Source organism: Terrapene carolina, unplaced genomic scaffold (genome assembly GCF_002925995.2).
Source record: "Terrapene carolina triunguis isolate 2854851 unplaced genomic scaffold, T_m_triunguis-2.0 Scaffold85, whole genome shotgun sequence".
NCBI lineage: Eukaryota > Metazoa > Chordata > Testudines > Emydidae > Terrapene > Terrapene triunguis.
In genome coordinates, this window is record NW_020664436.1 from 48493205 (window position 1) to 48508147 (window position 14943).

The following is a 14943-nucleotide window of genomic DNA, read 5'->3' on the forward strand; positions in this document are numbered from 1 at the left end:
TTCCTGTCCCTACAGAGACAGGGGTAAGACTGTTCAACAACAAGTGTTTATGTTGATAGCAAACTTTAGATAACAAGTAATGTCTATCTCTCAGGGAAGATAAATTATAAGTAAATATTATGGTGGTGTACTTTTGTTAATTAAGTAGTTGATTTATTACTAGATAATGTTTTTAAAAAATTTTGAACTTGAGAAGTGCTTTATTTTAATATATTTTTATGCAAATGTATTGGCAAGTTAGGTGTGGCCATTGGGATCCTGCCAAGTTGCTATTGTGGCCTGGCCAGTATGTGACCGATGTGTGATGCTGTGATGTGTAAAGGCAGTGAGCCAGACTCTGCTCTCACTCATAATGGTGTAAAGCCAATGTCATCTTATTAATGTCAATGGAGTTGCTTCTGATTTATACCAATGTGAAATCTGAAGCGCCCCAGTCTGTTTTTATATTAGTATCCTCAGTTCCCACTCCTCCCCACCATTTATTCTTAGTCCTCATTCAGCTGCATTTAATTTGTGCATTACATTCTCTCTCTTTCTTTGCAGCTGTCTCCAACCTAGATGAAGAAAGTAGATGGACAGTCCATTATACTGCTCCCTGGCACCAGCAGGAAAATGTGTTCCTGCCCTCCACGAGGCCACCTTGTGTGGAGGATCTGCATCGCCAAGCCAAGCTGAACCTTAAGTCGGTACTAAGAGGTAAGATGCTGGCAGTAAAGCTGTTGCTAAGAACTTGGAGAGAAATTCAGTAACTTACATGGTTCTGTTCTCTGTGCCACTAGAGAGCCTGGCTTTGTCACTGGGCTTTTGATTCTTTAAAAGCATATTTGAGTTTCTTATACTCCAAAAGAAACAGCTTGTTCTGCAGTCTTAAACAGATGTCAGGTGTGTTGGATGACATTTGTCAGAGGAGTGGGGGGAAGTAATTCTTTCTGCCATAAGGGCCGGCTCCAGCTTTTCTGCCGCCCCAAGCGGCAAAAAAAAAAAGAGCGACAGCACTTCGGCGGCAGCTCAATCATGCCACTTCTTCTGCAGCAGTTCAGCGGCGGGTCCTCCCTCTCTTCCTCTTCGGCAGCAGCTCAAAGAGGAAGAGAGGGAATGAGGGACCCGCCGCCGACCCAGATGTGCCGCCCTGATACCGGACGGAGTGCCGCCCCTTTGAATTGGCCGCCCCAAGCACCTGCTTCCTACGCTGGTGCCTGGAGCCGGCCCTGTCTGCCATAGAGAGATGAGTAAATCCCCAGCTTTGGTGCGCTGAACTCTCATATGGAGGGCAGAAAAACTGCCTTAGATGACTTGGTGCCTTTATAAATTCACATCTGTCTTCAGAGCCTTCTTTTCAATAATGACTATATCTTAAAATTCTGAATCAGCCCATTTATTGTCTTAAGAAATAGCCAGGCAGAATTGGCATCTTTGTCATCAGTTCTGCTGAAAGTGGTCTAGTATCACATGTGTGGGAGGGTGGCTGCTTTAAAATCAACTTCCAAGGATGCTTTCTGTAGTATAGCTCCTTGTTCACAAAAAGTTGCATCAAACTTTTAAGAACTAAATTCTGCCCTCACATACACATGCACAGCTCTCAATGAAAGGCCATGGATGTGCAAGGTGCACACTGAAATGCACAGTGTGGCTCCAAGGTTTTAGATAAGAATTAGAAACTGTCCTGGAGTTTGATTGAGTTTCTGTGTTAGAAAGAATCTTATAAAAAGAGTTACCCATTTTTTTCTATAAGATTGTTTACAAAGTAAGTCTATACAGATGGCTTCTTGCTAGCCTGTCCATGTGTCTATGACCAGGGCCACCATTGCATTATCTTTGGCATTAGCGACACTATGTTCTGTTAGTGCAGCCATTTGAACAAGAGCAGTCAATGGAGAAAAGTTTGGAACATCATCCACCTGTGGGTGGAAGTAGAGTTTTGAGACAGTCTCGGTGTATAGGAATTAAAAAAAAAAAAATGTTTACCCTTGTGTGTATTATTCAATGAAGATGGTGTCCCTGCACCAAGGTCCCATACCTGCAAAGTGCCAAATCCTTCAACTTCCATTGATTTCAATGGGACCTGAAGGCACTAAGCACCTCACTGGATTGGGCCTGAGTAAAAGCGCCTTGTGATTTGGTTTGCAGAAAATATTTGCGTTAGTGGCTTGCCTTTTGAATGGAGAAACATTTTGTTGCCATATTTTTGTTTGTTTTGTTTCAGTTCTCTTACCACTTCAGTTAATTGGGTTTCACCATCTCTTATTTATGCCTTTGACTGTAATTTAATAGGGTACTCTTCACAGCCAACATTATTAGATCACGCACGACTCAGCAAATACCCTGCATGCACTTAAATTTATTACTGGGTTAATATATTTGTGCAGAACTTTAGCCTTGAACTATCTCTTATAGAGGTAGGCTTACAGTGCACATACAAGACATGCTTGTCAGCTATTTACAATAGAAAGGTATTTTCCCACTGTAGCTTACAGAAAATGCAGTTAGTACTTAAATTTTGTACTGTCAAGTCTTAACTACTTGTTCTTCCATTTTCTTATCATCTGTCCTGGAAACTTAATGAAAGAAAAATATATGGGCCGAATTCATGCCTGCTGTGGCTTTCCTTCAATAGTTATATCAGGGATGAATTTCCAGTTCTATCTTTAATAGATTTATATATATAAAACCATATTACAGTGTGAAGTAGGTGCTTTTATTCTCCTCAGCCCAATATATAAGCTTCAAGATATCAAAGTCAGTGGGAACTACTGCTAGCTTTTTCTGTAACTCTTTTTCTTTAAAATAATGCTTCAATGCTAGCTGCTAATTACTTATAATAAGCAACCCCACAAAAACAAATCAGTGTATGCACACAATTGAGGAAACTTTGATAAGGAAACAGGTTTCGGTTTCATGTTTCCAAGGGCTGGTAGTGAACATCAGAAGGAAAAAATTACTTCACATTTACTAACAAACAAACAAACAAACCTACTTTGATGCTGTTTTTTAAATTATCTCATCAGTGAGATTTCTGGTCCAGCGTTAACACGGTTTTCTCATCTTTTGATGTTTGAATATTCTGACTTGCATGACTGAAAGTGAAGGTTCCCATAGCAATATTAAAACTGTCCCATCACGTGTGAGTAGGGTGACCAGATAGCAACTGTGGAAAAAATGGGACAGGGGGTGGGGGAGTAATAGGCGCCTATATTAGAAAAAGTCCCAAAAAACTGGACTGTCCCTATAAAAAAATGGGACATCTGGTCACCCTATGTGTGGGCAATGTTATAGGGTCACAGCAGATCTCTGCAATAATACAAAATATTAGATATGTCCCAGGCTTAAAAAATGTGTGTCACCCCGACTAGCTAGAGGCTGATATGAAAGATATGGGGCTGGGAAGTGTTGAGCGATCCATGGGTGATGCCCTAGTTAACTTCTCCCACCCTTTCCCCTTTTTCAATGTAATAAAGGCAAAAAGTTCTGGAATTCATACTCTGGTGCTGCCCATGTACCTGTCTGGGGCCTTCATTTGTCATATTAGACCTTCACAGGCTGATAAATTTAAGTCCTGGCTTCTGGCAAGGAGAAGGAGCTTCCTTTCTTCCCTGCTACTCCTCCCTCAGGCTAGGAGAGTGATCGCTGCTACTCTGCCCCTCCCCAGAGAGGGGGGGGCACAAGCCCTTGTTACTATTCTGCCATCAAATTGAAGGGGGGTTATCTTAGTTTACATCATCTCTGGATACTGTTAACACATCTGTGCCTTGGGCTCATAAAACACCAAACTGAAGAGCACCACATCAGGTATTTTCAAAGAGTTCAGGCAGGGGGATATTCCTGGATCATGCTAAAAGGTTTTTCACAGGGGTCTGCAACCTTCAGTACACAGCCCATCCCGCAGCTCCCATTGGCTGGGAACGGCAAACCACGGCCACTGGGAGCTGTGGGGGGCTGTGCCTGCGGATGGTCAATGTCAGGGTGGCCAACCTGTGGCTCCGGAGCCACATGCAGCTCTTCAGAAGTTAATATGCGGCTCCTTGTATAGGCACTGACTCCAGGGCTGGAGCTACAGGTGCCAACTTTCCAATGTGCAGGGGGGTGCTCACTGCTCAACCCCTGGCTCTGCCACAGACCCTGCCCCCACTCCACCCCTTCCCGCCCCCTCCTCTGAGCCTGCGATGCCCTCGCTCCTCCCCCTCCCCCCCCCAAGTCTCCTGCACGCCACGAAACAGCTGATCAAGCAGTGCAGGGAGGGAGGGGGGAGGCGCTGATCGGCCGGGCTGCCAGTGGGCGGGAGGCATTGGGAGCGGGGGCGGGTGGGGGTGGGGGGAGCTGACGTATTACTGCGGCTCTTTGGCAATGTACTTTGATAAATTCTGGCTCCTTCTCAGGCTCAGGTTGGCCACCCCGGTCAATGTAAACAAAATGTCTGGCGGCTTGCCAGCAGATTACTCTGATGGGCTGTGTGCCGAAGGTTTGCCGACCCCTGGTCTTTCATAAAGCCCCTCTCCATTTTCTAGTTAAAGCAAAACTAAAAGTTACATTTCATGTTGCAGCTGTTGAATACTCTGTTATACTGATACCTCAGTATGTTTTTCAGAATCAAAGTGCAAACATTTACAGTGCACTAAATATAAGTTTTCCATGTAGTTTTGTCTCCCTCTTTGGTCATAAAGGGTTTAGGTTAGATGGAAAAATAAATAAATATGTCCGCTCTTTCTTACCACTTTCTTCTGCAGGTGCCTGAACCCCTATTACACAGAATTTATCGTAAGTTAAAGGAGAGAATTTTTATGAGATTCCCTTGGTAAAGTATTGGCAGTGCATCACTACTCCTCCACCTGTCTCTTGGCTGCCAACATGGAAGGAGATCTCCACTACACCATCTTTTCCTCAGCCTATGATTTTAGTTTATGTCTCCCTGAGAGTAATTCCAAAGCTTCCCTCTGCTCTACTCATGGCATCCCAAGTAGCCGCAGAGTAAAACTGACATGAAATTGACACAATGCTTGTCAATTTTACTGATGACTGCAGGGCTCTGTGTCAATACACACTGCAAATGAATTGGCCAAAGTCTTGTCAATGTTACTGTGCTGCAGCTTGGGAAAGCCTTGCAGAATTAAGAAGACACCTTTGCACTGAGTCACGTTTGGGAGTTTATCTTCATAACCTTAAGTCTAGAGATGAGCTTTATTCAACTTAAAGTTCTGCTGAAATTTTTGGCAGAGGACTCATTACTGTCTAGGGTTAGTTTTCTACTCACCACTTCTAGAAGGACGAGTGGATTTTTCAAAGCCTACATATGTGCATTTATGATTGGAGAATAAACTGCAATTCTTTGCATTATGTTATGTTGTATTATTTGTTTAATAACTACCCAAGACTCTGTTATTATGTAGTAAAAGGCCCCAATGAAATGCAATTGCATAAGAGCAGAGTTAGGTTGCTATGGGAACCTGGATTCTGAATTTCTTGACTCTGTGATTAAACTTCATTTTTAACATATTAATATTCAAAATGTATAATATTTGTTAAATGTTAAAATGAGGTCTAAGGCAGTAGGACAATTGCTGCCAAAACTACAGGATGTGAGGTCATTGGAAAGCAACTGATTGCTGTAGTCTGGTGCATGAAAGTGTTTGTTCCAGAGAGATTGCCCATCCAAATAGTGTTGGGTCCCAGCTTTGCTTAGCCTTAGCTTATGAGATTTAACAATACCACTGCCTACCCATGCCAGTCTGATTCCAGGCTAGTGATTTTTGTGTAGATTTATTCACTGATGCCCCAATGAAAAATAAATATTCAACTCAGGTTACAAATAACAAAGCAGAAGCAGAGTAGTTGGCACTAAAGCCACCTGGTAACATATCAAATGTTTGACATTTTTCAAAATAATAAAAACACACAAAAAAGTGGATTGCTGTCAAGGAGTTCTCTGGTGTTACCTTTCTAGAGGTAAGCAGGTCAAACCTCCTTAGTTTTTTAAATTATTTAAGTTCATACCTACTCACACTGGTATAATTTTAAAAGTTCAGCAGGTTTTAGACATTATGGGGCTGACCAAAAGCCTGGCGAAGTGAATGGGAGTCTTTTAATCGATTTTAATGGGCTTTTGATCAGCACTATGTAAAACATATACATAATGATAATAGTTATACCAGTAGCTTTTTGTAATTGTGTGATCTGCTTGGTATGTAGTACATTTAAAGGTTAAGGAGGGATATTGTTTCATGGGAGGAATGGCATTCAGCAGCGATCTTTACATACATTTCTTGTTCATCTCTTCAGGAAACACATGCACGTGTTTTTATTTGTGTTTTTACCTTGTTTAATTTTATAAACGTAATAATCAGTTTGAGAAACAACATGCAGTTGTATATGCTGATGAGTGTTGTATTTAAAATTCTTGCACCCATAAACCACAGCTATGTCTTTCTGATATTAAGCAAGGAGAAGACCCAACTTTGCTTGCTTATAAAATTACTTTAAAATATGAATGTCTACATCTGGCATCCAGATTTGTTCAAATGAGGTAAAGGTGCTAATCCTCATTTATGATTTCATGCAGTACATAAGTTCCATATGAAGCTTTTAAAACCAAGATGTTTATGTATGATCTGAATTGAAAAACAAAACCTGTGAAATTAACAATGTACATTTTTGTGTTTATTCACAAAGAAATGCTGAATGGATTTTGATGTAGGTGTTTTTAAAAACTAAGAAGACTTCTAGTGTGAGAAATTTCAGCTCATAATCCATGTGTGTGCTTTTCAGGAAAATTATAAATGGCCTAATATGAGGCTTTGGAATGGAGTGCAAGCTCAGTTGAATTTAATAATAAAATACCCCCCTCATTTCAATGTATTGCTTAACTGTTTTTAAAAAAAGTAGAGTATGGTACCCTGATTACATAATGTATGCCATTATTTGAGACAGTCTATTCCACCGGCCAAATAACCTGTCTCCTCTCTTTATTGGACGTGAGTGTTTGGCACAACCAAGATCTTGGAATATCCAATAAATCAGATGGGAAAGGGGAGCGGCGGGTGGGAGGTGGGAGTGGAACATGTTGAAGATTAAACATTGCCATCCAAAGTACCTGTTTCACTGTCCTTCATGTCCAAGCTGGTCTTACAGTCCATTCCCAGAGAGTTCATCTTAGCAAGGATCTCATTCATATTCTCACAGATTCCCTATGTTCCCCATCATAAAACATGCAGAATGGAACAAAACTGTACCAAAATTCTGTGGATCTTAGAGAACTCTACAGTTCATGTGAATATTTCCTCTGTGGGATAAGTGGAGGTGAATGGGCGAAGACAAGTAAAGGAGGATGGCGGCTGTGCAGGAAATCAAGCTCCCAAATAGATCCTGACCAGCTGCACTATATACCCTGTTTCAAGGCCAAATGGCAGCTTGGCCTGTTTACTTCTATGTTGTCATTGGCTTACCGGGTCTCTTGCTGAGTTCTGTGACTCCACCAAGGGGGAGTCACAGCATATGGACGATTAATGTTGCTCTGAGCAGCATTAACTAATCCTTTTTTGGTTTTTATTCGGATTTTAATCTGTGCTGCAGAGGGAAAATGCCTCTTATTGCTGTAGTTTCCAGAATCTTCCCATCTCCAGCCCCTTTGAGCTATATGACCAAGAGGCTGTGCAAAATGGAGGGGTTTGCACCCTACATAATCACTGTCCCTCTCCACACGTCGCCAGAGTTTTCCCCACAGATTTGACTTGTTTCTATGTAACGTGGTAGTACCTAAAGGATGATGCACTGTGACCTTCAACCAGTATCAGAGATCTGCAGTAGCAGTAATAATTCTATTAATAGTAATAGTAACACAAGCAGTTGTCTTGTATAAAATGTAAATTGAAAATAATCCTCAACTAGCTAGCTGATCAGTAATTTAAAAAGTGACCAGCAACAAGGGCAACAGCACGAGACATGTTAGGATGCATGACCATGGTACAGCTAATTGAACTATGTTGAACTATCCAAAGCTAGTTAGAACAGATACACATTTCAGCACAAACTGAAGATCACCAAATCAGGGCTAAGGTGGGGAAATTGCCTTCTGGAATCAAGGATATGTCACTGAGAAACCCATACAAGTTTGGATTTAAACCAGAGGGAGATATTGGGAAAGGGAGGGAGAGAAGAGAATTATATCAAGTGGCTAAGGCCCTGTTTGCAATGAGAAATTGTCTCAATCCCAGCCAGCCACCAGTGTAGCTGCACTGGTGGAAAAAAACAGGTTAGCTCTACTGGTGCAAATCATGGCTTTCTTTGTCTACACATGGGGGTTGCAGTTGCTTCAGTGGTTGACCGCTGATTTCTGGAACTGAGACAAATACTCAGTGTAGACAAGGCTTCAGCTGATCACAGCTGCCCCGATATCACTCAGAGATAGAGGCATCCAGTTTTTGAGTTAGCCGGGGGTTAAATCGGTGGTAACCAACACCTTAAAAGTCACACCAAAGTTGACCTCATCCAGTGCAGATTGCTGCACAGGGGGTAATGTTTTATTACCACTATGTTCTACACTAATTTCCAAATAGATTTAAGGTATTGACCCTGGTAAAAGACTGTACAGTAATCCCACATATAATAGACATATTAAGGACAGGAGGTCCAGTAGGCCAACTTCTATGCTATTTGTACACATCTGCAGAGGCTTCGTGCATAAATTACTGATTTTACATTGCAGTTGTATTGATTCAGGTTATTTGCACACTGTAGGGCTCAATGCTCCAGGCACCAGTTTCTATGGTGATTCATTAGTCGTCTTATCTTGTGGGGAACGGGGTTTGCTGGCTGTGGCTTCTGTTTTGTCCTGTTAACCAAGTTCAAGAACTGTCTTTAGCAGCAGTGATTGAAATGTTTGATTTATATTCCAGAAGGCATCTGATTAACATTATACAATAAAACCAGATTTTAGCATCCCATCCTGAAAGAACCTCTGGACAGGTATGTGATTACCCTTTGTTTTCACCAGGTCTCTGCTTGATCACTGTACAGATGAGCAATGCTGGGGTCAGCCCCACTGGTGGATAATCCTGCTGAGAAGATTATTGTTTTAACAGTAATCTTGTGTTTCATTAAAGAGCTGCAAAGTAAAGGGGAACAACTTAATATTAACAACAGGTCTAGTCTAGGTTCACAGAGATGTCAAGATGTGAGCTCCCCACCAAAGCCTTAGTGAAATAAAAGACCATTAAGGGCTAGGAGCAGACCATATGTCCTACCAAGGCCTTGTTCTTCCAAAACCAGGAAATAAAAATCAACTTATTTCTCATTATTTTAGTTTCAATAGTCAAGTTAGTGCCGGTAGCTCTACCCGTGTACTCTATCCTTTTTACTCCTTTTGAATTAATTCACAGTACATCTGTTGTTGACTCTGGCAGAGTTCCATATTCCAACTGCCCTTTCTGTAAGGAATTAAAAAGGGAAAAGAAGTATTCAAAGGAAATTAGACAAAACTCCACCAAGAATCTAGACTTTACATGTTGAGTATTGCTTTCATGCTGAGAAATGAACGCTTACTGGGGCATGCTCAGAATGCAAATCTATAGATTTTGTTAAATCCCGCACCATTGAGTGTGAAAATATATACATTGGTTATATTTAGACGGATTACATATACACAGGGCACATTATAAGCACTTTACAGTAGAATGCTCGACACGTAGCTAAGAAACACTGTCAAAATTCCTACTGAATAGATTTTTTTAAAATCCTCTAAAAGACATTTTGTATGTCTGATGTTTCACTCAAAGCCCATAGTAATATTCCTCTAGTATTCTTAAATCCTTTGAGCCTTACAATTTTTCAAATTTGTGTCTGTGTTTGGTGGCATTCATGTAAATCTTATTTTTTAAAACTTGTTTCTTGATAGCTTTGTTGACACTGAACTTTTATCAAGAATCCTGTATAGGAAGCAGGGGGTGCTAAATAGCTTAGGATTTGTCTTGAGTAGGATAAAAAGTGTGTGTTTTAGAATGTTTTATCTAATACATTTTAAAGTCTAGTGTAGCCAAGGCAGTGTGTACTTTTAATGTGTGCCAGCTGGTCTAGTTGAAACCTGGGGGGGACCTTAGTTAATACATTCTAACAATATACCTTTAAATCTTAGTCAAGACAAACAGGGATGGTCTCCACTATGGGGGGAGAGATCGATTTAGCGGGTCTAGTGAAGACTGCTAAATTGATGGCAGAGCGCTCTCCGGTCGACCCCGGTACTCCAGCTCCCTGAGAAGTGTAAGGGAAGTCCACTGGGGAGCATCTCCCATGGACTCAGAGCAGTGAAGATACTGGAGTAAGTCGACCTAAGCTACGTCGACTCCAGCTACGTGAATAATGTAGCTGAAGTAGCGTAACTTAGGTCGGCTTACCCTGGTAGTGAAGACAAGCCCTTAGATAACTGCTAATGAGACACAGAATCTTTCACTTCTAACTGGCTGTTCAAAAGCTGCTTCTTGATTTGGTGACCTATGTGAAATGAGTGAGTTGTCTCAGGCATTGTCTACATTGGGAATTTTCCCTGAATCCAGCAACTGATGTCCAGTTGCTGATGTAGCTACACCAGTGCATACCACTAGTGTAGACAAGGGAAGCTGTGATTTGCACCAGAGTAATTGATTTTGATTTCAAGTAGGGCAAATTATCCACTGGTGGAAATCACAGCTTTCATTATCTACACTAGGGGTTTGCATGGGTATAGCGTCAGTGTTTGGCTATGAATCGATGAAATTGATAGAAATTCCTAGTGTTGACAAGGCTATGTTGAGTTCTTAGTGGGCAGGTGTCCATACTGCAAGAATACAACCATCTCAGTTGTCCACCTGACTGGCATTTTATTGTCATCCTCAGAGAACCATAAAGAATGTATAAACACTGAAACTAGTTTGTCACTCTTACGCCATGTACAGACTAGGAAAACAGATCATGTTGTCACGTTAGCGAACACCTATTACATAACATGAAGTTAAATAGGATTTTGCACCTGATGGTGACGTATTTTAAAACCTGTTAGCTGGTTGTTGACCATCATTTTAAAGCATAGCTTTCTGGGTCTATACCAAGTACAAAGACCTGTTTAAAATTGTGTGTGTAAACCTGGCCTATTTTTTAGCTTAGACATGAGCTTGAGGGTATTCCCTCAGCATCTGGTTGAGAACTATTGTTGCGGGTGTGGTGGGGTGGGGACATTACTCCCTGTGCTGTAGATGTTCTATTTATGGTTAAGAGGCCTCCATCTCCAGGACTATCAATCTGGCATTTTGCGGGGGATGTTCTATGTACTCGGCTTTTTGTTTGCAATATTTTAAGAATCCAGTATGTTAAATTGAAAATGAAGCCAAATGTGTTAGAAGAAAGCCTCTGGATATTTTTATATAAACGTTCAGTTTGTGTTCAGTTGTCTTAGAAACAGCAAATGTCCATAAAAAGGATAGAAAAGGTGGTTACTTTTTCTTTCAGCATTGAAAAAGCAAGAATAAATGAATATAGAAAAGGCACAGTTAAACTAATCACACTTATTACCAGTAAATGCACCAGTATTACATCTCCATAGAAATTTAAATTAGTCCAAGACAAATGGAGATAATCATTTTGAAGTCTCCCCAGTGACAGCTTGTTACAAATGATATTTGTTTATGTCTGTTTTAGCTTAGTGCCCTTAGAAAGCTGATTGGGTTTTCTGTACTGGTGAATCATTTAGATCATTCACTCTGCTGGAATTTGCTGGTTGTGAAAGGGACAGGTGAAAGATAGGGATGTAAATACCATTTAAAAAGTTTATAGTTTAAACGATTAAAATATTTCGTTTAAACGGTTAACTGATTAAGCGGCTGGGGCCTGGGCTCCGGCCAGCGTGGGGTTGCTGGGGCTGGCGGATCGGCAGGTCTGGGAGTTAACAGTTAAGGCGGGTTAACCGGTAAGACTAATGCTTACCGGTTAACATTTTACATCCCTAGTGAAAGAGAGAAAAGGCACAATGGAAATATTTAAATATGCTGATGATTCGAAACATGTAACGGGGAGTCACCCGTTGCAGAGCTCTTTCTTCTCAGTCATGTCTGGATCCTTCCTGAAGAATGCAGCAGCAACCTCTTATTTGTCTGAGATACTGTACAAGGAACCCCCACACACACCTTCCAGACATGATGCACACTAAAACAAACTTGCGTCTGATGAAGTGGGCATTCACCCACGAAAGCTTATGCTCCAATACCTCTGTTAGTCTTAAAGGTGCCACAGGACCCTCTGTTGCTTTTTACTAAAACAAACAACTCTCCCCCAGTATACATATATTAAATCACTAAGAACATATACTTAATGTTGCAGTTGTGATTACAAATCCAAGGAGAGTATGCTTCATTTAAAGTATCAGCTTTTACTTTCAGCTTAAAGCTGGCTGGGATGCCTGGTTCTAAGTCTAGCCAAAAGAACAGAACGCTCTAAGGTGGCTTGACAGCCATTGGAGTGACAGTGATGGACATGAGTCTGAGCTGATGGTCCCTAATTAGCCGATGGCGAGCACAATTATCAACCTAGTCTGTTTCTGAAATTGTGGAGCGGAGTGGGGAGAGGAGAAGCAAGGAAGGAACACAAGAAAAAGGGAAGGAAAAGGTTAAAAAAAGTTACAAAAGGATCTTCTAAAGCGAGCAAGGTGTGTGGGGAATGCTGGGATAGTGTGTGTGTCGCAAAGACTGGGCACTTCTGTGAGACCATTTAAGCCATGATTTCTTCAATGAGATTAAATATATTTTGCAGTGTGCACTCCACTAGTGAAGAAGGTGCTAGCACTGGAATTACTTGATTGGGGATGAAGTGTCATTGAGTCCCAAAGACTAAAGACTTCCTATTGGACTTATGCATGCCAGGAGACACCTCATATGTGTACTGATATAGCAAAGTTCTAAACTTGTTAACATAACCGTACATTGAGGGGAAGGCGGTGAGGATGGCAGAAGGGTTGGGCGGGACAAGGAAATTTTATAGTAACTTAAATAAACAGAATATTAACCAAACCATCTAGAGACTGTTGAACAAAAGATTTTTCAGCTAATCTGTTGTGGAAGCACATCTGTTGGAATTCCTGATTCAGTAAGAGAAAATTGTTGTCCTCTGTCCAAAATGGGTGCTTTGGATGTAGTGTAGATAAAGTTCATGAACTTGCCTTTCAGGCAGTATTGGTCATCGTGGTGTGGCTCTGCGGCATATTTTAAAGCTAGTTTTGATGTAGAGATTCACTGTGATAGTCCAGTTCTGCAGATGATATGGGGATTTAGACAGGCAAAATGGGATTTGTTTCAGGTTGAATGCATTCTTGTGTGATTTGTAGACTGGTATCTGTCTGAGGTACTGTTATGGCCCCCATTACTGTAATACCCGAGCACGTCACAATTTTTAACATATTTATCCTCACACCACCCCTGTGATGTAGGGGTGTGCTGTTATCCCCATTATACACATGGGGAATTGAGGCCCGGAGAGATTTAAATGACTTGCCAAGGTCACACAGGATGTCTGTAGCAGATCAGGGAATTAACCCAGGTTGCTGGCTAGTGTCCTAACCACTAGACCATCCATCCTCACTAGTTGCAAGTTGTTTAGCTCATTTAGACTAAGGGACTTAGTTGCTATATAGGAACATAAATCAGACCCTTCTTTTAATGTCCTATTAAGAATGAGATATTTGTAGAAACCAGATTTATTGCAGATAATATTTTGGCACTCTGCATCCATACAAAGTGAGAGATAAACAGTATTATCCTCATTTTATAGATGGCATCCAGAGTCCAAGTGACTTGTTCAAGGTCGCACAGCAAGTCAGTGGCAGAGTTGTGAATATAACCCAGGTCTCTTGACACTCAACATATGCACAGTCCATAAGATCACAGCTGTTTCAAGTATAATGCAGCAATAAATTCAAAAGGTGAAGGTGAACTATTACCACGGAAGTTACTTCTCTGTCTCTAAAATAGAAGTTGATTGGAAAACAGGTAACCAGTAACAAAAAAGCATAAAACAACAAATGTCATTTAATCAGTTTGCCTTAAATTGAGATACGCCTTGCACATTTTAATAGGACTGCCATCTTCTTATCAGGTGTTTTTTAGAAACAGTTCTTATGGACGCTAATTTTAAAAAGTTACTTTAATACAAAGTGCTGCTTATAGATGTGACCTATAAAAAGGAGCTTTTTTTTTTTTTTTTTTTTTTTTTTTTTGCATAAAATGAGACTGCCTAAGATGTTTAAAATCAACAAGAAAGAATTTTTGACCTCAGGGAATAGAATAATTTTCCAATGATGTGTGCAATGAATAGATAAATGTGTTTTCATATATTGGTCAGCAGATTTATTTCTGTGGTTGACAGTTCAGCTGACTATTACAATTAATAGCCCTTCTCCATGATCCCCCAACCCATTCTTCAGATACAAGTCTCAGTGAGAAAGGCTGTGCCAAGAAGTCACCCTGAATTTAGCCAAGCTAATTTTTCAGGCATGCAAATCCAGCTGTCAGCTTGTCACTTGTTCATTTTTTCCTTCAGCAAAAGAGAAGACCTCTAGTACAAAGGCAGCTCCTGTGTGTTCTTTTCCTCCCTCTTCTCTTCTTGGTCCATAGAGCCTCCTCTACTGAGGCAGCTTTGCATAGAGACATCTGCTCTGCCATGCGTGCAGTGCTGGTAGAAATTACCCGTAGTCCAGCTGGCAGTTAATTTGGGATTTTATCAGTTGGTCTGAAGTTGTAGTTGAATTAATTTTCCTTGGATGCAAGACAAAACGCCTGATGGAGGCGTTTCTGAGCAATAATTATTTCTTTTGCTTTAACTACCCAAAATGTCTTTTTTTAATTTTGTAAGCATCCATTGTTAAATTAATTCAGGGAACACAGGCCTTTTTACTGATAACTGATAAATGCTTAAAATATGGAGAAATGGGATTACTTGTAT

General features: G+C 40.8%; 1 protein-coding gene across 6 annotated transcripts in view; it reads left to right on the plus strand.

Annotated features, from left to right (window-relative positions):
• The window catches only part of NHSL1 (NHS like 1), a 255714-nt gene that overhangs the window by 187694 nt on the left and 53077 nt on the right, over window positions 1-14943 (plus strand). For all 6 annotated transcript variants that reach the window (XM_029911028.1, XM_029911030.1, XM_029911029.1 and 3 more), the window contains exon 2: window positions 544-696. In XM_029911028.1, coding sequence (XP_029766888.1) covers window positions 544-696 — 153 coding nt within the window. The remainder of the gene's footprint in view (window positions 1-543; window positions 697-14943) is intronic.